The following is a 21,024-nucleotide window of genomic DNA, read 5'->3' as shown; positions in this document are numbered from 1 at the left end:
GGATCTCTGTCTCACTTGAGGAGGAGGAAGAAATGAGAAATGGAATGGGATTATGATATCCCAAAGGTAAAGGAAAAAGATGACTGAAAAAGGACTGACTTTAGAGTCTTAATATCTTTTAGTGGTCAAACACTGGCACAGGTTTCTCAGAGAGGCTGTGGACTCTCTGTCCTCGGAGATATTCAAAACCCAAGTGGACACAGAGCTAGACAGTCTGCTCTGGGTGGCCTTGTTAGAGCAGTCAAGTTGGACAAGATGATCTCTGAGGATCCCTTCCAATCGCAGCTGGTCTGTGATTCTGTGGTTCTGGAATTTAAATATTTTCTTCCATTTCTCTGGAGGGAAGAATGAGCTGAAAGAACAAAAGTAAAAGTTAGCAAAATCTTTCCCTTTTTCAGTCCAATAGCATTGACTTCTATTAACCTTTGAACCGTTGCCATCCTTATCAGTGTAAGCACTCCCGTTATGTGGGCTGAATTTTATCAGCACCAAAGGTAACTTTTCAGCACATCCAGGCTACCTCTGAGATTTTCCTCAGCATGGAAATACGTGGGGCAAGGAAGAAGAACTGATTTGCATTCTGGTTCTCCCTCCCCATGGGGTCAGGATTTGGCCAAAGCACACATTTCACCCAGGAACTAGGAAAAGTGCTGGGATGTTTTACGTAGATGCAAGTTATGCATGCATGAGTGAGGAAACTGTGGCATATTCATAGAAAAATGTGTGTGGGAATAGGTTTAGTAGCCACGCTGAACAGTTGCTCATATTTAAAAGAAAGACAGGACAAGAGTTTAAATGGAAACCTGCACATAATGCAGGTTATCCTGTACAAAATTCTATATGTGTTTGTAGGGCTGAGTTTTAGGCATCTGGGCCTCAGGCTCTTTGTCTACATTCATAATCTAACTCATCACTGCTTCTATAATTTAAGGCACTCTGTTACCCAGTGCAATTTTCAGCATCAAGTTAAGCACCCGAAGATAACAACCAAAAGCAAAACTGGCTAAAAGCACGGGCAAAATAGGCAAATGTCTGGATTAGTGCTTGCTGGAGAATAATTGACCCCCTCTCCTCTCTTTTTACCTATCTGTACCCTCCTAAAATTTCACAGCATACTGCTAGCCCTATTCCTCTTTCCCTCTGCTTGTGCTGCTAGATTTAATTTTGCATTTCCAGGGGAACGAAATTCAGTCATGCCTGGCAGCTGACAATCAGTGAGCTAGATCTGGAGACAGGCTGGACCAGCTCAGAAAGGAATGTGCTCAGCATCCGTGCTGGTGTCATGGAGGAACTCTGTTTCCAGGGAGAGGTGAGGGGAACGGACACAGCCTGAACAAGGACCTTGCAGTAGAGGTTAGAACCACTCAAATCAATGCTTAACTTCACATGTAGACCCATGCTGTTCTTTACCTGGAAGAACTCAGGAGTAATGTAAGTCTTTACAAAATTATTTGAAGCTATTCTGAGTAAAGGGACGAGGTTCCTAGCGTAAGTTTTAGGCAGCGCTTAAGCATGGGAGTGCAAGGTTGCAAGCCCAAGAAGACTTGATACTTTGTTGCGTAATCCAGGTTGTTCCCACACTTCAGACAGACATTACTTAGTTACTTCAGAATTATTCTATGGCCCCTAGTTATACTCCTCTGGGGGTCTGATCCATTCCTGATGGGATGGGCAGAGATTTCTCACTCACAACCTATCGCTAACACATTCATGCTGTTAAAACACTACTTAAGTGCCAAGAGCTGCCTTAATCCAAATGATGGTCTGAAATTCTTAAGGCATACATTTCCCATGTCTGAATTGTATGTATTGTAGAGACATACAGCAAAAGAAGAAAAAAATAAAACAAACTAACAACAGGTTTTTTTAAGCTAAAACAGCCTCTGCCATCCTGTAGTCTAGTATTGGGATGATTGCTTTCCCAACCAGTTTTGTTATCCATGGATTATTGTGGTTCCACACACCTCGCCATGCTACCAAACATAAGACACTTGAATTAATATATTAGTTTCTACTTGGTAATGAAGTATTGCATATATCAATTACACAACATGAGAACATGACTGCCTAAGTCCTATCTCACAAGTCCCCACGGTTTATGGTACAATTAGTCAGAGGAAAGTTGAAAGTGAAGAAAAAAAAATTCCAGGCAGAGGAGGAAATGGATAAGACAAGTTGAGCAAGAAAAAAGGCCTAATATTTCTTCCCCCACCCCAGACAGACACATATAAATAATGAGAAAGTGAGTTCCCCTGCTCACTGATCACAACTTATTTGCTGGGTCTCTCTGGGACTTGCACCATCCCTACAAGATGTGGGCAAAGGTACTGTCTTATTTCTTTGCACTGTAAGATGCACTTCTCTGTTTAAGCTTTTGTATCCTCACTCTGTTTATTTCAGTAGGTGTATGTCACAGTACAGGATATGTGGTTCACATGCTTTAAACTGCTTGTAACTACTTCCTCAAGATAATCTTAATGCTTTAGTACAAGGCTGAGTGAGAACTTGCCTGTATTAACAGGTACAATTCTGGTCACCATTGCTAGAAAAAGAGGAATCCAATGTGAACAACACAATGAAAAAATATGAGCACAGTAGGGTTGAATTTGTATTACAAAGGAGAGAACAGCTATTTGGTTTGTTTTACTTAGCAAAATGAAGATCAAAAGGAAATACCATAACTCTTTGTGGATATGTGCAGGGGAGTAAAGAAAGGGGAAGGATGAGGGGAAATGGAAGGGGACAATTTCCAAAGAGAGAGAAGATATATATTCAGTAATGCCAGTATAAAAAAGAAGTTGTGTGTATAGACTGGTTGTAAATAATGTATACCTCTACAAGGGGACATTTCTAATAGTCCAAGAAGGGAAGTTCTAGATTATTTTCTAATGTAGATACTAACAGCAGCTCACAGCTCCAGCCAAGAAGCAGGTTGAATTTGCCTAATAGGTCAATGCTCAATAGGAGAGGGAAATAAATATATATAATTCCCAGATCAGCATGATCCAGGAACAAGGAGCCACTGCTCTTCAAAGAGGCAAGATCTTGCCTTGGAGAAAAGCTTGGACTCCAGCTGAGAGTGAATTCAATGCGAGCTGGAAGCTATGAGCAACATGTGCAAGGTAGGGCTGCCAAGTCCTGCCTCCCACTGAGCTCCAAGCTCGGCAAGATTTGGGATAGTAATGCTGCTAATCAGGGAGATGAAATCTTGCCTTCTTATGTGGTAGTGGTTGCACTGGCTTGAAATGCCATTTTCCCACTGATTTCAGTAGCAATAAGAAGGTGCTATGGAACGATAGATGTTTTTTACTTCTATTTGTTTTATATGTGTGTGCATGAATAGTCATTAGAGATAGAGATAGACAGAGATAGATAGAGATAATCTTGCAAAGTTATAGCACCTGCAGTACATACTCTCAAGGATTCAAGTCAGTGAGAAAGCAGACGAAATACAGCACAGAAAGGGATGATGATGAAAGGATAAATAAAGTATAAATAACACAGTGGCATTTCTGGGAATAAAAAGAGGAAGAATTCAAACCTTAGTTATACTGATGCAATTCATGTAAGCAGAAGCAGGGCAACAAAAACAGCCAGCATACTAAGCAGTAGCCCAAAACTGAAAGCAAAAAAGAGGAAAGAAAAAAAAGTAGAGTTTACTTTAAATATAGATAAATATCCACTTCTTCTTTTTCTTTATTTTTTCCCTTCCTAGACAATTACGGGAAATTTTGCCAATGTGATTCATGGTTTGAATGCAAATCATTTGACAGACCAAGTAATTGAGAGAAGCAAGCGAATGATTTTGGATACTCTTGGAGTGGGGCTTCTGGGTACCAGCACTGAGGTCTGCCACAAGGTGACACAGTACAGTAAGGTAAAGTGTCTGGCATTTATAGCACACTCTAAGGTTTAGCTTTAAGAAAAGCAAGTGGAAATTTGGGCTATAAAAGGGAAACTTTGCCATGGCGAAATTCTTTTGTGGATGGAAAAAGAGAGACGGTGTTCTTTCCACTGGAGACAGGGAAACTTCAGTGCTCAAGTTACTTTTCACTCTGGATGGGCAACAGTTTGTGTATCAGTCTGTATCTTAAGATCCCCCTCTGCAAACACAGTGAATTAAGAATCCTTTCCTTTCTTTCACCTATGAGATTTTATTAAAAACATCTGCAAAGTAAACACTACTTATTGCCAGCCTTTCAAATTAAGGGACAGTTAAAGGGATGGAGAATTAGTAGTGGGTTACTTACAGTCCATAAAACATAATTGTTGTCTAAGGTACATTAGCCATGTTTCTCCTCTAGTCTTGCTCTCCTTAAACTAGAGGATTACTTGACACTGAGGAAAAGCCCTTCCAACACAGGAGTGCATCAATGAGGAGGAATTTAGCCCACTATTTTATTGTTCAGATCTGCCTAGTTGGCCTCATGCTCCAGAGCTCTGTGTGCTGATAGGTCTCCTCCCACAGAGAACACTCCTTTCCAAACCATGGTAGTTTGTGTCCTTTGATTCATTTTGCAGCACCAGGAGGCCATCTATTTTTTACTCAAGGTCTCACTAAAACATAGAAAACCAAAACCTTTAACTGGACATCTTGCCCGACAAGATGATGACAGTCCTGTCATTTAGGTTGGACTCGATGATCTCAGAGGTCTTTTCCAACCTAATTGATTCTGTGATTCTGAGGGAACTGTTGATGGGTGGTGGGAAGAGATATGAATGGCCAGAGGTTTTGTGAAGGTACTGAGTGGCCAAGTGGATGGTGTTAGTCTGCCCCCTGATCTCTGAGTGGAATAGGACACAAGACAAAAGGAAACTGAGTTTATTGTCATACCTTCTGAAAGAACATAATTTTTCACATAAAAAGGAGCAGTTAGGTCCCAAGAGGGTATGGTCTGATCTCTGTTATATCAGAGATACAGCACATATTTGTCCTTAGGTTCAGGACTTTGAATTAACTGATGTCAATTTGTTTCAGATCTACAGCTCAGATTTATCCAGTACCATCTGGGGCCGCTTGGATTTCCGACTGCCTCCTCTGTATGCAGCTTTTGTGAATGGAGTGGCTGTAAGGGATGCTCTTTTATTTGCTCTTAAATCACACTAATTGATGCCATTCTTGCTCTAGAGAGAACAGAATGTTCCAAAAAGCTTATTCTGAAACCTGCTACAAAACTTTCCTACACAGTTCTCCTAATGTGCTTCAACTTCCTTCCAATGAGACTGAGCTTAAGCTGTAATATATATCTGATCCAACTCAACAGCATACCGTACCTTTAATGTGAGACCTGGGACTGTTTTCAAAGGTCAGAACTCTACAGCTTGTTACAGCCTTGCTACAGGTGCTTAGAAAGAGACACTCTAGATGTCACTGATTTCACTGGGATCCAAATTTCATGCCAACTGGCAAAGCGTATCTGCAGAAAAATACAGACAGATGAACATGTAGATACACACACATATACCATCACAAGGCAATTTAATCTTCAGTTACCCATTTTGCAAAAACCAATTATATATTTTGGACACATACTTTGTCATTAAAGCAATAAGTGACTCCCCAGACATTTGTCTAAATTCAGATTGGAGCTGAAACCATTTGAAATTGAAAGATGCATAAGAGGTGAGGTAGACAAATTTGGCAATTATGCAAAACTAGAAAAGGTGACCAACCAAGGAAATGGTACTATTAAGCCTATTTAAATTAGTGTGACAACAAAATCAGAGGTCCAATTTAAAAGCTCATTTCCAATGTAGAGAAAATTATGTTGGAAATGAGATCTGGTACCTCTCAGCTCATAGCAGCCCTTGTAATATTCAAATCTGGCCGTTAGCAGGTATATGATCATTTCAGTTTACATCTCGGTCACAGGTCAATTATAAGCACTTACTGAAGACGTCAGAAACACAGCTTACTGGGTATTGGACACAACTTTCCTTATCCTGCACTGCAGGGCATCTTCCCAGATGGCATCAAAGTTTTTTGAGGCAGACTGGGTTTTCTTCTATCTGTTCAGAAACACAGTCCTCAGAAGTGCATATTCCCAGTACTACAGGGCAAAACCTGAGCACTGGGGAGCCTGAGCACCTTCCCACTTTGCTCTGAAGTAACACATGGGTGAATAGATGCGAAGGTCAATTTTTCAAGTATTATTGTGCTATTAAAAATGTTGTCCCTGAGAATCCTCTCAGGTCCTCGAGGATTCTCAAAACTTTGCAGGGGAGGGAACATGTCTGATAAGCAGTACATTACAAACAGTGACTGCACTGCATTGCTGCCTGGAGCTGTCTGCTACCAGAACAGAAGCCATATGCCATGCTGGGAATGCCCAACATCTTCATGAGCAGCTGGGCTCTGGGCAGAGTTAAGAGAAGCACCACTTTGGATACTTTCTCAGGCTAAGCAGCTCATCCCAGTATTAAGACTGTAGCCTTCTCCTACTCCTAGCAATTCAAGGGAGTCTGGTTCTTTATGTGACAAGTCTTGTTTCAATGTGCTGAAAATTCAGGCTAAAGCCTCCTGCACATTTGCAGGCTTGGGGATAGTTGCACTGGAGAAGTAGTTCTGATAATAAAACTTTCATTGAGCAGTATGGATTTGACTGCTATAGCTGTATGATGTGAGTCCTAACAGCAGCATCAGAATGGAGCACCGGGGAAGTAATTTCATTTGTTTATATTTCATTATGTTTTGGGTGAAGTGCAAATTCACCATTCACATAGTGAATGCTAGAACTGCTACTTTAATTATACAGGTCTAATTAAAGCAGCAAAAACCAATTGCAGGAGAAAAGAATCATTGTCATACCGGTTTTAGGCTGGTGCAACTTGAATTAGAATTATACTCCTTGCAGGCAAGATTTTTATTGCATTATCACTTCTCAGGAAGCCATGTTGTGAGTAAAGGTCTTAAAGACTTTTGAAGGTTTGCTTTCTAAGGAAAATCGTGTTCTTTTTTATACCAATTACTTTTATACCAATTACAGTCTGACTTGCCCAGTCATACTTTATTCCTAATGACAAAACAATGCTTCTCTTTCCATTAGGTGCACTCAATGGATTTTGATGACACCTGGCATCCAGCCACACACCCATCCGGGGCTGTGCTCCCTGCTGTGATTGCACTCTCAGAGGCCTTTCCTCAGAAGAAAAAAATCTCAGGTCTTGATCTGCTCTTAGCTTTCAATGTGGGAATTGAAGTGCAAGGTCGGCTGCTGCGCTTCTCCAGTGAAGCCAGGAATATTCCAAAAAGGTACATAGAAATGTTTCAAGTAGAAAGTTGAGTGGAAGTTTTTTTTTCTCAATGTTAATATACTTAATTACATGTCAGTTAAAATACAGATGGCACAGTTATTCATATTTTCTATGCTGTTTGTCTGGAAATTTAGGAAGGGGTCATCTTAAATGTAAATACACTTACTTGACTCCTTATGGTTTAGTTAATTTCTTTTGAAAGCATTGACCAATTCACAAGAAGGAGGTGATGATCTTCCTACTAATAAAAAAGAGCAGCAAAAGAGCAACATTTAACATTAGAAATCTCAGGCGTTCATGAATACATACAATCACGCCTCACTTTCAAACAGCAGCTTGCTCTCAGCAGAAAGGAGTCATCAGTGTTGGGCTCAGAGCAGAGCCCAAGAAGATGGGGTAAAAGCCTTGAAGTGTGGGATGGCCTAGTTGTCTTCTTGCTATTTTCTGGACGTTCTTTCTATCAATTTTGCAAAACTAGTTCAGAATAACAAAACTTACCTCCCCCGATATGTGTAATTTAGAGATGACTATAAATTATTATAGATTTATAATAATACATAAATTTAAATTATTATTATAAATATTATATTAAATACAAATTTATATGTGAGTTTAAATTTATTTAGAATAATTTATACATGACTATAAACTGTGATGCTTTTGCTGTTATTCTGTTCAGTATGCTTTGAACCATGAACAGTTCTAACATTTCAATTGTTTTCTGGGAAAGACCTATTGCAAGTGGTACTATTCCAGTTTAACTTATTCCTGGGGGAAAGTGACAACTTTCTGCACATGAATTAGGTCCGCACATGAATTCTGAATGTATGTTTCGTTATGGTCCAATCTGTCTTCCACAGCCATGAATAGAAAGCTTGTGTATACAGTGAATTCAGGTTAATTTTTGAAATACAGTCATGAAGATATTTTTGTTTTCGCAGGTTTCACCCACCGACTGTGGTTGGTACAATGGGGAGTGCAGCAGCTTGTGCTAAACTGCTAGCTCTTGACCAGCTGGGATGTAAAAATACCTTGGCCATCGCTGCCTCCTATGCAGGTGCCCCACTGGCTAATGCAGCAACCCAAACAAAGCCCCTTCACGTTGGCAATGCTGCCAAGCATGGACTGGAAGCAGCTTGCTTAGCTTCACAGGGCCTTCAAGGAAACAAACAGATCTTGGACATGAAGTCAGGGATAGGTGCCTTTTATACCGATTATAACCCACAGACTCTGCCAACCTTGCAGTCCTATCCCTGGCTGTTGGACCAGCAAGATGTGGCCATCAAACGCTTTCCTGCTCATCTTGGAACACACTGGGTGGCTGATGCAGCATCTTCTGTTAGGTGGAAGCTTGCGGGGAGCAGTGGCAACTTGCTCCCTCTTGATAAAATTGAGAAAGTAATTCTCAAAGTCCCCGAGGTCAAATATGTGAACAGACCCAGCCCAGCCTCAGAACATGAAGCACGACACTCCTTCCAGTTTGTTGCATGCTCTGCTTTGCTGGATGGCAGCGTGTCAGTCCAGTCCTTCACCAATGAGAATATTCACCGGCCATCCCTGCAGGAGCTCCTCCACAAAACAGAGCTGGAGCATCCTCCTGATAACACACCCAGCTTTGAGAGTCTTTACTGCGAAGTGAGTGTCACACTTCGGGATGGCAACATGATCAGTGACCGCTGCGATACGTTCTACGGACACTGGAGGAAACCTCTGAAAAAGCAGGACTTGGAGAAAAAGTTTCAATCCAATGCCCTCAGCGTCCTGCCCACAGAAGCCACAGAAGGCATTATAGAGACTGTGTACAACCTGGAAAAAGTAGAGGACTGTTCTGTGTTAGGTACCTTTCTATCAGGACAGTCAGCTAGAGAGCTTTCACAGAAGCTGCGCTTTTGAATGTTCCAGCTGACAGCTAGATGCTGTTCACAAAGCAAACACAAAATTCAGGGCAAACTCTTGTTTAGTGACTCAAGCACTTTTAAATAAGACTCCTCTAACACAAGAACCATGTTCAGTCCAGTATAATAGCTTTTCACTAAGTAAATAATTTACTACGTATGTGCAGAGCTCAGTCGGGCTGAACAGAAGATCCTCTGCTGGCACAGCTGACTTCAGCTATCTTTGTTCCTCTAGAGGCAGAGCACTCACTGCTTGTGCACGACACAAAAATTTCCCTGCTCTTCTGCCAAAAATCTGTGTTCTGCTTCTCCTAAATAACTCCGTACAGGAAATCCAAATTCTGGAGGAGTATGGAAATGCTGTGTCTGTGAAAATCATCACTGTTAGAAGGACAGGGAATAATAAAGCCTTTATATATATAATTTATTTCTGTAGATTTATCTCTACAGCCTCCTTGAAGAGGCCACCTGTTACAGCTGAGCTTTGACATTTGTGCTAAAATAAGCACAGCACGGAGTAGTAGCACTTGATACTCTGCAACACGTCGGGCTCTGCTGTAATGATTGGCCTTGCACTGATGGGCTAAAGGCCAGTGCTTGTCCTGATCACACCAGCTGCCGAGCTACAGGGACAACTCAACACTCCTCGTCATAAAAGCGTTATTTCCCAGTTCCATCTTTTGGTTGCTCTGTGGTACAGATCTGTTCCTGTTTTATTCCCACTCCAGTTACAAGGCACTTGCTCAACATGACACGATTAGCACATGATGACAGTTTAGATTCCTTCAGGCATGGCAAAGCTTAGGCTACAGTACACTTGGCATGAGTGACAGAGACCTGTGAGCTTCAGAACACTTCTTTTGCGAGGCAATTAAGTGTCTACAGCAAAAATCAATATACCTTGATAATGAGTTCTGGGAATTTTTTGTTCCTTCAGGAGTATAAAGCCTTGACAGATTGTGCCTCTAAGAGAAGCTGACAACCTTTGTTCACATTTGTAAGATCAAAGCATGTGTTCTAACATATATAAAATCTTCCTCGGGGTACTAAACTATGTATGCAAAAAAATCATGAAATAAAGCTAATTCATTTTACTAATTAAATCTCAAATGGCTCCATTTATTAGAGCAAAACTTGTCTATTTTCCACATACAATGCTTTCATTTGTGCTGGATCTTGGTTTATAAAGTTGGTTTACCTAGGGGCTCTGCAAAAATTTCAGAAGTCCATTTCTTGTACTTGCTTAGACTTACCAGGGAAGAAAAATACCCAAATAACCACATATTTTCCCCCTTCTGATTATAAAGCAGACTTGATTTACTCATCTATACTGCAAGTAAACAGACTCATTTGCAGCTATTTCACCTGTAATTACAGTTGGGTAACAGCAAATGTGAACTACTGATGATCATTAATGATGTGATAAAACCCTGCTGCACTATCTTTTCAAGACTGAACACATTTGGATTTATGAGAAAAAAAATCACCTTCAACACATGGCTTCTACTTTAGAAGAGAAATAGATAAACTTAGAAATAACCATGATATATTAAAGAGAAAAAAAAAAAAATCACACCAAACAAACCAAGAATTATGAAGTTCAGCAGTTACATTGTTTTATTAATACAATCAAAAGAAGCTAAATGCTTATGCTTAGCTACACTGATTTCCTTGCAGAAGTCTGTATGCTTCCAGTCAGGCAAGTTTCAGGACTTCTTGTACCATTGTTCCAATTCCATCAAAGATTTCATGCAGAGGAGCCTTGCACATGAAAGCACAGGTAGTAACTATTTTATTGGCTTTATCCACATGAGATTCATTTACATTTTTGCAAACGTGCTTACATCCAAGCTCTGCTATAGCAGAGGCCGTTTCAGCATCAGGAAATCTGTAAATAAAAACTTTAATTAACATAAAGAGATGATACAACCATAAAGTTCTGCCAACGTAACTAGAGTGAGAGAACTACAGTAATATCTAAGTGACTTTTTATGTGATGATGACATGGGAGTTAAAGGGGCTGCTACTGTCAGGTTCTCCCACCCCTTCTGGATGCACTAAGTGATCTGATACCTTTGAAAACAAGGTCTGAAATGCAGAGCCATGGTATGTCAGAAGGTACAATTCTGTTTTTAACCATCTTTCAGTAAGTTTATAAAATTATACCAAGTGCAACCATAACTGATCCTCAAAGGTTTGAGAGAAGCCAGGTGAACCTGCAGACATATTACATCTTTTCCAACACCTCCATGCAAAGTTATCCTCTGGGATTATGCAGAGGAATTTTGATTTTTTGTTTTCTGAGGATAAGGGAGGAACAGATACAACCACTCACTGCTGCTGCTGGCAAACTTAGTGCAGAAGTTTTATCAGGAGTTGACAGTCCTTTAAGCAGCACTGACTTCTGCCAGGCCCTGTTCTCATCTGCCTCCCCTAAACTGGCCCCAAACCACTATGACCGGAAAAACTTTTATTAAAAATCCATGAGCAGACAAAAGCCCACAGAAGCAATTTAAACAGCCACTCAAATTACCACAGGGTACTGAGTTTCTGAATGCCAGCTGGCCAAATGCCTGTTCTTCATTTGCACATTTGCAAGATAAATCACGGCCTTCAAAGGCATCGGGTAAGCAAATTCTGTATTTCGCCTAAGATGAGCTAAAATCTATCCCTCAATTGCCATGAATGGAACAAGAAAAAATAACTTGATATCCCTGGTCACCTGCATGTTTGCACAGCTATGATCCTGTAAAAGCCACTTTTTCTCTCACTTTTAAGACTGGCAGATGCTACACCCAGTGACTCATTAGCCATCACACTGCACAATAAATAAAGAGACTTTTGCACAGAAGACTGCCAATATCCTAATTCCCATGTAAATCATCTCCATCCATTTCCTTCTTACCTTCCATCTACATTTTTATCTTGGCCGACCGTAACCTCACAACCAGGAAAGACTTTAGCTGCCAGAACTGGTGATATACAGCACAAACCAATGGGCTTTTTAGCACTGTGGAAAGCTTGGAGTGTGGAGTTCACGTGCTCGTTGACAGTACAGTTCTTGCCATCTACAGCCCAGGAACACAGGTTCTTTGCTACACCAAAACCACCTAAAAAAAACCCAGACAAAAAGCTCAAATGTAAGGCACTGCTAAAAGCCATTAAATTCAATAACAGACAGAAGCTCTTTTTTACAACATAATATTTTACAACATAACCTAGGACTGTTAAGTTACTGTGCCAAAAGCCTAACGATGTAACTGTAACCTGTAAATGATGGTTTACAATGTTAAAAGTTTAACGGCACACTTTTTTATACCATGTAGGTTATATACATACATATATATATATATATATATATATATATATATATATATGCCAGAAAGCTTAATCTTGTTTCAAGAAGTGGCAAATAGACAAACAGGAAACGGTCCCATTCATCTGCTAGTCACTAGAACAGCTGCACCATCTGTTATGCACCCCTCAATAAGAGAGGGATCAGAAGAAAGACCAATACTAGTTAAATGCAGAAGTGTGCAATGCAGAGGAGTAATGCAAACAGTGATTTGACCCTGTACAGTAATCAACACTCAAGTTTTAGTTTGATACTTAAGCAATTATAGGAGAGCATTTCTCCTTCCCTAGAATTATTTTTAGACTTAAAACCAAAGAGATTAACACTGTAAAAATGGAGAAGATTTTACATAAAGAGGAAATTATAACATGATATTCTGAGACAAAAAACTTGTGAATGATGCCAACATTTCTGATTAAAAATAGTGCTGTTTTGTCTTTCTAGAAACTAGTTGCACTTAATCTTCATTTAATTGTACAAACAGATTGTATTTTATATCCCCTTTGTTTGCTAGATTTATAACCATCAGAATAATCCAAGTAAGGTTATTAGTAAGTTTTTACACTTGATTCTTTATGGAATGTTCATGACATCAACTTTTCTACAATAAACATACAGAGATTTTCACAAGTATTTTAATGGACAACATAAAGAAGCTTTGCATTTTTAATATTTTTTCTTTCCCGGTTTGCTCACTTTCAAGTGTGATCTGAAATCTCTGAGGTAAGATTTTAATTTTCAAGCTTAATAGAGTTTATTTCCCTCTAACAGTTATTACAGCAACCCCCAGAGCCTGGGTTATAAGAGCATGAAATTAACGTGGAAAACATCTGTGAGCCTCTCCTCCTGCCCTGGTCAGCCCTGGTATCAGACACAGTTTTAGTGCCGGCAGAATGTTTCTCTGCGTTATACACACGCTCCCTCTGCTGGCCTTACTTTAACATTTAGGGCCAATCACAAAGGCAGTATTTAACAGTACTATGAATATTCTCAAAAGTGATCTTCAGCAACTCATAATTTCCTCATGACACTCTGGTTTCTTCATTTCTAAAAGTGATTACAATTACCTCTGTCTGGAAGGCAATTTTGTGGTCTCTAAATAAAAAATTATCCATAGACATGCTTAGTATAACTTGATCAGCTGCAGAGAAGATACATGATTAAAACAGAATCTACTCACATCTGAGAGGGAATATAATTTATCTGGCGACCTGCTATTCTGTCAACCATTTCAGAAGCCCTAAAATTAAGGCACTGCCATGTAACACCAAGTTCTGACCCTATTTTTGTACTCTGGTCAGTGTTCCTGTTGGCAAGCAGGTAACTGAAGTTTTCACAATCTTTAGAACGAAGGAATGGTGTGATGCTTAACTTAATACCAAAAGAACACTCTGGCTTACACTAACTTGTAAGTTAGTGAACTTAATGACTTAATAATTAATAAATATATTGAGTACCTACCAGGGAAAATGACCGCATCAAATTCAGCAGCTTTCAGTTCAGCCAAATCCTGAATGTTTCCTCTTGCCAACCTGGCACTTTCAACTAACACATTTCTCTTCTCTTCTGTTGGACTTCCTTTTAGGTGATTGACTACATCTCTTTGCTCAATATTGGGGGCAAATATCTTCACCTAGTAAAGAGATAAAACAATTTTGTGAATGTAAACAGAACCCATACATATTGGTCACAATAAAGATCATTTAATGAAAACAGTTTCTGTCCCTGAAGTCTCTTATCCAAGTTAAGTGGATTCCACGGCATGGATCTATCACACATTAAGTATCTGAAGTGACACATGATATATTAGCATGGGTAAACACAACCATTCTCCTCATCCTATTCCTGCAGCATTTTGACAGGAGTGCATTCTTACAGCAACATTAAGCTTACTGATTTTGCCATAGCCTGCCTCTCCTCTGCAGATAACCCCAAGGACAAACAGAACACTACAATTTATACCAGCAGCCTGACTGGACACACAGCTGACTCTGAAGAAAGGTTGCTCTTAACTGTTATGGGATAAGAGTGCTAAAAAAGTTTGACATAAAAAAGTTAAAGATGCAAACTTTACAAGCATTTGTAGTGCAGACATTAGAGTTATCAGCTGCCCTAAAACACTGGTAGCAGAAAAGAAAAACAAAACATGGAAGAACCTATTTTGATTAGACACAAAAGGGGAATGCTGCATCAAAATATAAAGCTCTGTGAAAGGTGTAGGGCAGGGGCTGTCTTCTCGTGTCTGTTTTGAAGCTTCCTTTGCAGACTGCTCAGAGACGACACATTTGTGCTAAATATGAGTGTGCTGTTGTTAACATCAGACACCTGAGTGCAGCTACATGCAGACAAACAGTGACCACCTTCTGCCATCTGAAACCACAGACAGGACCAAAGCACACCATGTCGTGGCCCAGACTTCTTTGACAACTTCCAGTTTACCAAAAAGAGCCCAGAAACAGTGAGAAGAAAACAAGCAAGCAGCGAGCGCTGCAAAAGCAACTGGAATGAAGATCAAAGATTTTAACCCATCCTCAGCTCCCTGCAGTCAGAGGAGCAGGGACAGACCTCCAGCCACTCCTCCCACCCAGGTTCAGAGAATCACAGAATTGTTAGGGTTGGAAAGGACCTCTGGAGGTTACATAGGAACACGTGGGTTTTGAATGTCTCCAGAAAGAGAGGCTTCACGACCTCCCAGGGCACCCTATTCCATGCTCTGTCATCCTCAACATAAAGAAGTTCCTCCTCCTAAGGAGGAAGGAACTTCTTGTGTTTTAGTTTTTGACCACTGCTCCTTGTCCTGTAGCTGGGCACCACCGAAAAGAGTCTGGTACTGTTGCCACAAAATTGGATTTGTTACCTGGTGTGTAACAAGCCAATAATTACACACTCAAGAGAAGCACTGATTATTTGTTTCAGAGCTATGCAAGCCTGGGTGCTTGGTAGTATTCCACAAATCAAGCACACACACTGGACTTTTCAGACTGTTATTTATGCATGGAAATTCAGAGTTAGTAACTTTCCAAGTACAGCTCCTCTATTATGATCGGTTAGTAATTGCCATACAAGTTACATAACCCCAGCTAACTTCTTACATGTGCTATGGGGAAGGGTCTTCACCCGGGCAGGGGTCTTTTTGACCCGTAGGCATTAATTTTTAGTATTATAATGAACATAGTTAAGCTATAGGATACATGGACCTTGAGTATTTTGCCAAGTAAGTAATCTATACACAGACATACATCAAGGTCTTGATTTAATACATCCTTAAGACTTGTTAGTTCCAGGATGCCCTTGAGTTAGGGATGCTAACTGCTATCTGTCCTACTGATATACAATACCATCTTGATCCTTAAAGCCTGTTAGTTCCCGGATGTCCTTGACTAAGGGATTCCGGCTGCTGCCTGTTTCACTGATTAGGTCTCCTTTCTTGCTGACTAGGCATGAAAGTATAGAAAGATCTTACATCAAGGAACATTCTGACTTAAGATAATCATGACATAGTCCACATTTTGCAACAGCACCATCCTCTTGGTACCTGCCTTTCAGATATTTATATGCATACATGAGATCCCCTCTCGGTCTTGGTCAGCCGCCTGCGTGTGACCTCAGCTCCTGTCAGGGAACAGGCACGTCTTTGGGCGGGGGGACGAATAAAAAAGGCGAGGAGACAACATAAGGAGGGAGGTTATGGCTGAGCAGGAGCGGTAGTGCGCAGTGGTGGCGCAAAGAGTATCGCAAACCGGGAGGGGCTCCGATCCCACAAACAGCGGGAGCCACCGGGAGTGGGGGTACGGCCAAGGCGGGGGGCTCTCGGCTGCTGAGGGAAGCAAAGACACGAGTCAAACACGGGAGGAGCCCGGCACAGCGGCCTGTGCACACATTCACACACACATCCTCACACACCCCCTCGCCACGCACACACTCACGGCCCGCCCCCCTCCTACCTCGGCGCCGGCTCGGCTCAGGTGCACCAGCGCCGCCGACGCCTCGTGGATCTCACTGCCATCGAAGACGCCGCAGCCGGCGAGCACCAGAGCCACCCGTTTGCCCATGGCAGCCGCCCCCCCACTCCCCAGGCCCGGGAAGGGGCTGCTCCAGGCCGCGGCTCCAGGCCCGCCGGCTCCGTCCCTCCTCCTCCCCCTGCCGCGCCTGCGCTGCTGGGCTGCGCCGCGGCCTCCGTGTTCTGCGGCCACACGGGCGAGCGGGGTGGAAAACAAATGAGGAAACCTGGAAAACAAATGAGGAAACCTGGAAAACAAGTGAGATCTGCCTTTAAACAAAACAGGTTCAGGTGTATGTTCGTCTTCATCTCTCTCCTGGCCTGCTCCCCGCAGCGGGGCAGTGCCGTGAAGGGGCTGCAGTGACCCTTACAGTGCTGTAAGACATCTGCATTCCTGTCGCTAGTCCCAAAGTTGCTCTGCTTCCAGCGGGACCTCGCAGAGGCTCACAGGTGTACGTGTGAGGTGTTTTTGCTTATTTGTTTGTTCGTTTTTCATTGTTTTGTTTTGTTTCGGTTTTTTTTACGCATAGGGCTATAATGGAGTAGTGAAAATTGGCATCCAAATTGCTTTGGAAGCCAAAAAAAGTGGAGTTTGGGTAGAGGCCAGCAGTACTGCTGGGTCCTGATGCTGTTTGTTTCAGTGATACTCTAGGTTATCAGACCTACGTACTTTTTGGCACCCTTCACCTCATACTGTCTTCTAAGGACCTGCTCCATTTTAGAGCAGCTTTCTTCTTTCACCCACTCCCAGCTTAGTTGCTAAGGCATTGCTCAAGGCAACCAAAGGGAATGCATCCCTAGACTCCTTGTTAGGACTGTGCACACAAATGCCCCATCAGAGATGAGCTGTATTGACTTTTAGCAAGATCTCCCAGCTCTTGGTCCTTCATTTTTCATGAACTGTCTCTCTTATAATAGGAAGAAGCTTGGGCTTCATAATGAAAACTTACACTTTTACTGGACCAGAAGGCTGAAATGCTGGATCTTGTAGAAAAAATGAGAGTGTCTTCCAAAAACTTGGAGTATGGGTTTTTTTGCAGAGGACACAAGAGTGGCTTGGAAGAAAAAAAATGACATATGAAGGCAAAGTCTTTTTCTGTAGCAAAACACTTTCAGTTGAATACTGATTGGCTGGGAGTCTGTGTGGGATGATAGATAGGGAGATTCTGGAACAGGAAAGGGCCAAGATAGGGAAATTCCCTGCTGAAGGGCAGACCCCTGGGCAGTGTTTGCTCCAAATGAATGTAGGGCTTCAGCTCAGTGTCCACCACAGCCCACACTCTGCCTCTTAGGATTGAGCAGGACTGCAGTGACTCCACTGAGAGTCTCCAGACTTGCAATCCCCCTGGAGTCTTCTTTATGCTTGAGAGGTAGGAGGAAGCTGCTGCCTGGAAGGAGTTTAAACTCATTGCATGTTTGGAGATATGAGTGTAGTTCCAAACCCTGCTGTGTGTTAGGGCCAGGATAATGTTAGAGCTGGGAAACTGAGCACCTTCAGAACTGGAATACCCTGCTTCTTTCTGTCCTGACTTACTGGCTAGTCTTTCTGGATGGACCTTGGACCTGAACTGTCAGTAACCTCATCTCCATTCTTGTTTCTGGCCCTGTCTCTTAGATGGACCTCAGATTCACATTATAGGTGGCCCTTTTTCCTGTATGGGTCCTAGACTTGTTTGGGATGTGATATTCCCATCCTACTTCACATCCTCCATGTCATGTCTCTGTGCCAGCTCCATAACTGCCCTGTTCTTTGATCTAACTCCAACTTGCTCGTGCCATGTCCCTGCCCTAACTTTGTGACCCTGTCATGGCCCTCTGTGTCTGTCTTAGGTCCGTGTTTTCATCCCAGCTCATGATATGTCTTTGCCCTGGCTCTGCATCATCCTGAAGTAGCCCTGTCATGACTCTTCTCTGTCCTGGGCCAACAAAAGCAAGTAGCAACAAGAGCATTTCACAAGGACTGCACCTCTGAAGCCAGATCTTTGCAAGTTGAGAGGACACACCTTGATGGAAGAAGAAGCTGTTGTCAAGGCCCCTCAGTGCACTAGTAGCCCCATAATTACCCTGGCTAACCTCAGCTGTGGCCCCCACCCACACACCCTCCGGCCACCAACCTGTGGGCTCTATGTGAACTTAGGCCTGGACATCCAGACATCACCTGGGCTATGCTGTAGCTGTGCATGTCCAGTACCGTCTCCTGTTGTCCTGACATATGGGCTGGTCTTCCTGCACAGCCAGTGAACCGATGCTATGGGTAGCCTCATCTTCAGTCCTGTCTCCTTGGATACAAGTAGTGTAATCTTGGGCTTGGCTCTACCCTGCTGTGTCTGGGACTGTTGCTGGGTCCAGCCACTACAACATGGGTGTTCCCATTCAGAAACTGAATAGCAGTGGGGTTCCATGAAGAGTCCAATCACTAGAAAAGTCCTTACTGATGAGGCAGATCCAAGGTTAAGCTGGGGTGACAGATGCATGGGTTGGGTCTGCATCAGTGGAGTACACAGCTGGGCGCAGGCATGGCTGCAGTGTAGCTCAGGTGGGAGGCAAGAGCCTTGGGAGGGAAGGAGCCCTGCTGAGGTGTCTCAGCGGAGCAGAAGCAGTTTCTGACTTTCCTCACAACAGTTTTTATCAGACCCTGAGCAGCCAGCGACACACCCTGAAGGGGAGAGAGCAGGTACTGTCCCCTTCAGGCTTCAAGGGGTTAATTATGGCTTCGTCCTGGATCCTGACCCTTTTCTTACTGCTCAGGTTTTGAGAAAGATGTTTTCTCTAGTGGAAATCCTGCTGTAATATGCATTAGTTGCCTAAGAACAGATTTTCCCATTAGCTTAAATTTGACTTGGAAAGCTCTTTGTATTTCACAGACTGCATCTAGTTGACTCAACAGTTCACTTATCCCTACCTTGCAGCAGATTCCAATGAGTTCCTCTCAGCTTAAAACTCGTGATGAACTTCATCTGCATCCTTACCTGAACCCTCATCCTATCTCTAAGGCTTCAGCAGAGCACCCCTAGAAATGCAGCTTGGAAAGAAATAATTTCCCTCACATGTCCCCTAAGATGGCAGACAAAGCAGGGGCTGTTCCACAATCCCAAATGCTCACTGAATTCCACATCTGTCCTGAGCACAGCCCTCATCCTAACTGTCAGGGTCTTGGAGGACCTGAAGGGAACCCTTAGCACTACCTTATACAGTCCCAATGCCCAGCCATTCTCCCTCCCTTCCAGGAAACAACATAGCTTTCTCCTGCCCCAACTGACAGTTCAGGTGGCATCCAAGGCTATATAGCAGAGAGCAGGTGCATAGGAGCCCTGTTTCTGGCTCAGAAACCTTTCAAGATTCCTTTCATACCCCTCAAAGGCAGAGTGTGGACCTCAGATTGATGAACTCCTGTCTTTCAGCGTAGCTTCAGTATGACTTCAGGTAATGTTTGTATTTCTCGGTATGCATCCAGCTGACTCAATAGCTAACATATGCCAGTGGGAGTATAAAAAACCCTCTGTAAGCAGTACAGCTGCCAGATGTGTAGTTTTGTCTGCTGTGATCCATATATATAACCATGACTTTCCTACTGAATGGCATATTGCCAGGGCATAGTCTGGCAGATGTGTAGCTGTGGTGTAAGCACCATCCAGAGCGGCCCATTTTTGTGAGAGGCTGTTACTTCAGGTTCAACAGCCTCTTTGCTGTGACTGTTACAGTGGGATGACTCATGTACCTGTTCAAAACTAAACTATCTGTTCAAACCCACAACTTTTGGCTGCAGCAGCTGGGTTTGTTTTCCCCTTTCTCTCAGTCCCGTCCATGCTGTTGCTGCCAAGAGCAGAGACAGAGAAGTACCAGTTTATAATGGGAAATCACAGAGAGTCTTCTTTGTTGTTTCAGGAAAATGTTCAGTTTTCACTAATCAAAAAAAAAATCTAGGAAATGAGAAAAATTTAGGAATCTTGTCAACTCCAGAAGATGAGACTGTAGGCAGTCTTCAGTCTTTCCTCAAAGCCTGCTATTGGACAAAGCTCTGTAGGTTTATAATGGGGACTTTGACATGTTTCTTCATAATAAACAAGACAGCTGCTGACTCAAATTGCTGATGTGAGCTTTTTAGCTCAAGCATATTTATTCATAAATGTATTAGTCATTTATTTTCTATGTTAATACAGTTTATGACATAAGTTAGGTTGTACGAGAAGAAAAAAACCGAATACCTTGCTGCAAAAGTTTCCTGCGGGATGAAATGAAGTAAGATACAAAAATGCAATTAAAATAAAAAAAGAGAAAAAAAACCCAAGAGCTTTGCTATCTTAGTCAGTCACCCTAACACCTTCAGCATCCACATCAGCAGAGACTTAATAGTCCACACTGCAAATTTACGTTGAGCCAGAACTAAGAACCTGTTCATACTGCATTTCTAGTTTGGCTAATGAGCAGTTACGGCAAATTCATTATGTCGTTACACTTCCTTACCTCCCGGTTTCATAGAAGGGATAAATTATCCTTCCTTTATTTCATAAAGCACTTCC

At 42.2% G+C, this 21,024-nt stretch overlaps 2 protein-coding genes across 2 annotated transcripts; one reads left to right on the top strand and one right to left on the bottom strand.

The window, feature by feature from the left end:
* Positions 1-1,212: 1,212 nt before the first annotated feature.
* Positions 1,213-10,225, top strand: ACOD1 (aconitate decarboxylase 1). Its single transcript, XM_039386249.1, has 5 exons — positions 1,213-1,309; positions 3,716-3,877; positions 4,979-5,068; positions 7,047-7,252; positions 8,196-10,225. Exons 1-5 carry the CDS (start codon positions 1,283-1,285, stop codon positions 9,145-9,147), a joined length of 1,437 nt encoding a protein of 478 aa, XP_039242183.1. The 5' UTR covers positions 1,213-1,282; the 3' UTR covers positions 9,148-10,225.
* Positions 10,226-10,740: 515 nt separating this feature from the next.
* Positions 10,741-16,627, bottom strand: LOC114000170 (glutamine amidotransferase-like class 1 domain-containing protein 3A, mitochondrial). The gene is made up of 4 exons (XM_027744295.2): positions 16,449-16,627; positions 13,966-14,137; positions 12,055-12,259; positions 10,741-11,037 (listed from the first exon to the last, which is right to left on the bottom strand). Exons 1-4 carry the CDS (start codon positions 16,554-16,556, stop codon positions 10,845-10,847), a joined length of 678 nt encoding a protein of 225 aa, XP_027600096.1. The 5' UTR covers positions 16,557-16,627; the 3' UTR covers positions 10,741-10,844.
* Positions 16,628-21,024: the final 4,397 nt, after the last annotated feature.

This window comes from Pipra filicauda, unplaced genomic scaffold, assembly GCF_003945595.2.
Source record: "Pipra filicauda isolate LSUMZ 115617 unplaced genomic scaffold, ASM394559v2 scaffold476_size470866_pilon, whole genome shotgun sequence".
NCBI classification, from domain to species: Eukaryota; Metazoa; Chordata; class Aves; order Passeriformes; family Pipridae; genus Pipra; species Pipra filicauda.
Note: the sequence above shows the minus strand (reverse complement) of the source record. Positions and strands in the feature narration are given on the sequence as shown.

What these genes read in the sequence shown, in the direction of transcription:
- ACOD1 (XM_039386249.1), top strand. Translation starts at nt 1,283, where the DNA reads ATGGAGGAACTCTGTTTCCAGGGAGAG. An exon ending in AGGTGACACAGTACAGTAAG is followed by an intron (nt 3,878 to 4,978) that starts GTAAAGTGTCTG and finishes AATTTGTTTCAG; the next exon opens with ATCTACAGCTCAGATTTATC. An exon ending in CTTTTGTGAATGGAGTGGCT is followed by an intron (nt 5,069 to 7,046) that starts GTAAGGGATGCT and finishes TCTTTCCATTAG; the next exon opens with GTGCACTCAATGGATTTTGA.
- LOC114000170 (XM_027744295.2), bottom strand. Translation starts at nt 16,556, where the DNA reads ATGGGCAAACGGGTGGCTCTGGTGCTCGCCGGCTGCGGCGTCTTCGAT. An exon ending in TGATGCGGTCATTTTCCCTG is followed by an intron (nt 12,260 to 13,965) that starts GTAGGTACTCAA and finishes GGTTTTTTTTAG; the next exon opens with GTGGTTTTGGTGTAGCAAAG. An exon ending in GATAAAAATGTAGATGGAAG is followed by an intron (nt 11,038 to 12,054) that starts GTAAGAAGGAAA and finishes TTTTATTTACAG; the next exon opens with ATTTCCTGATGCTGAAACGG.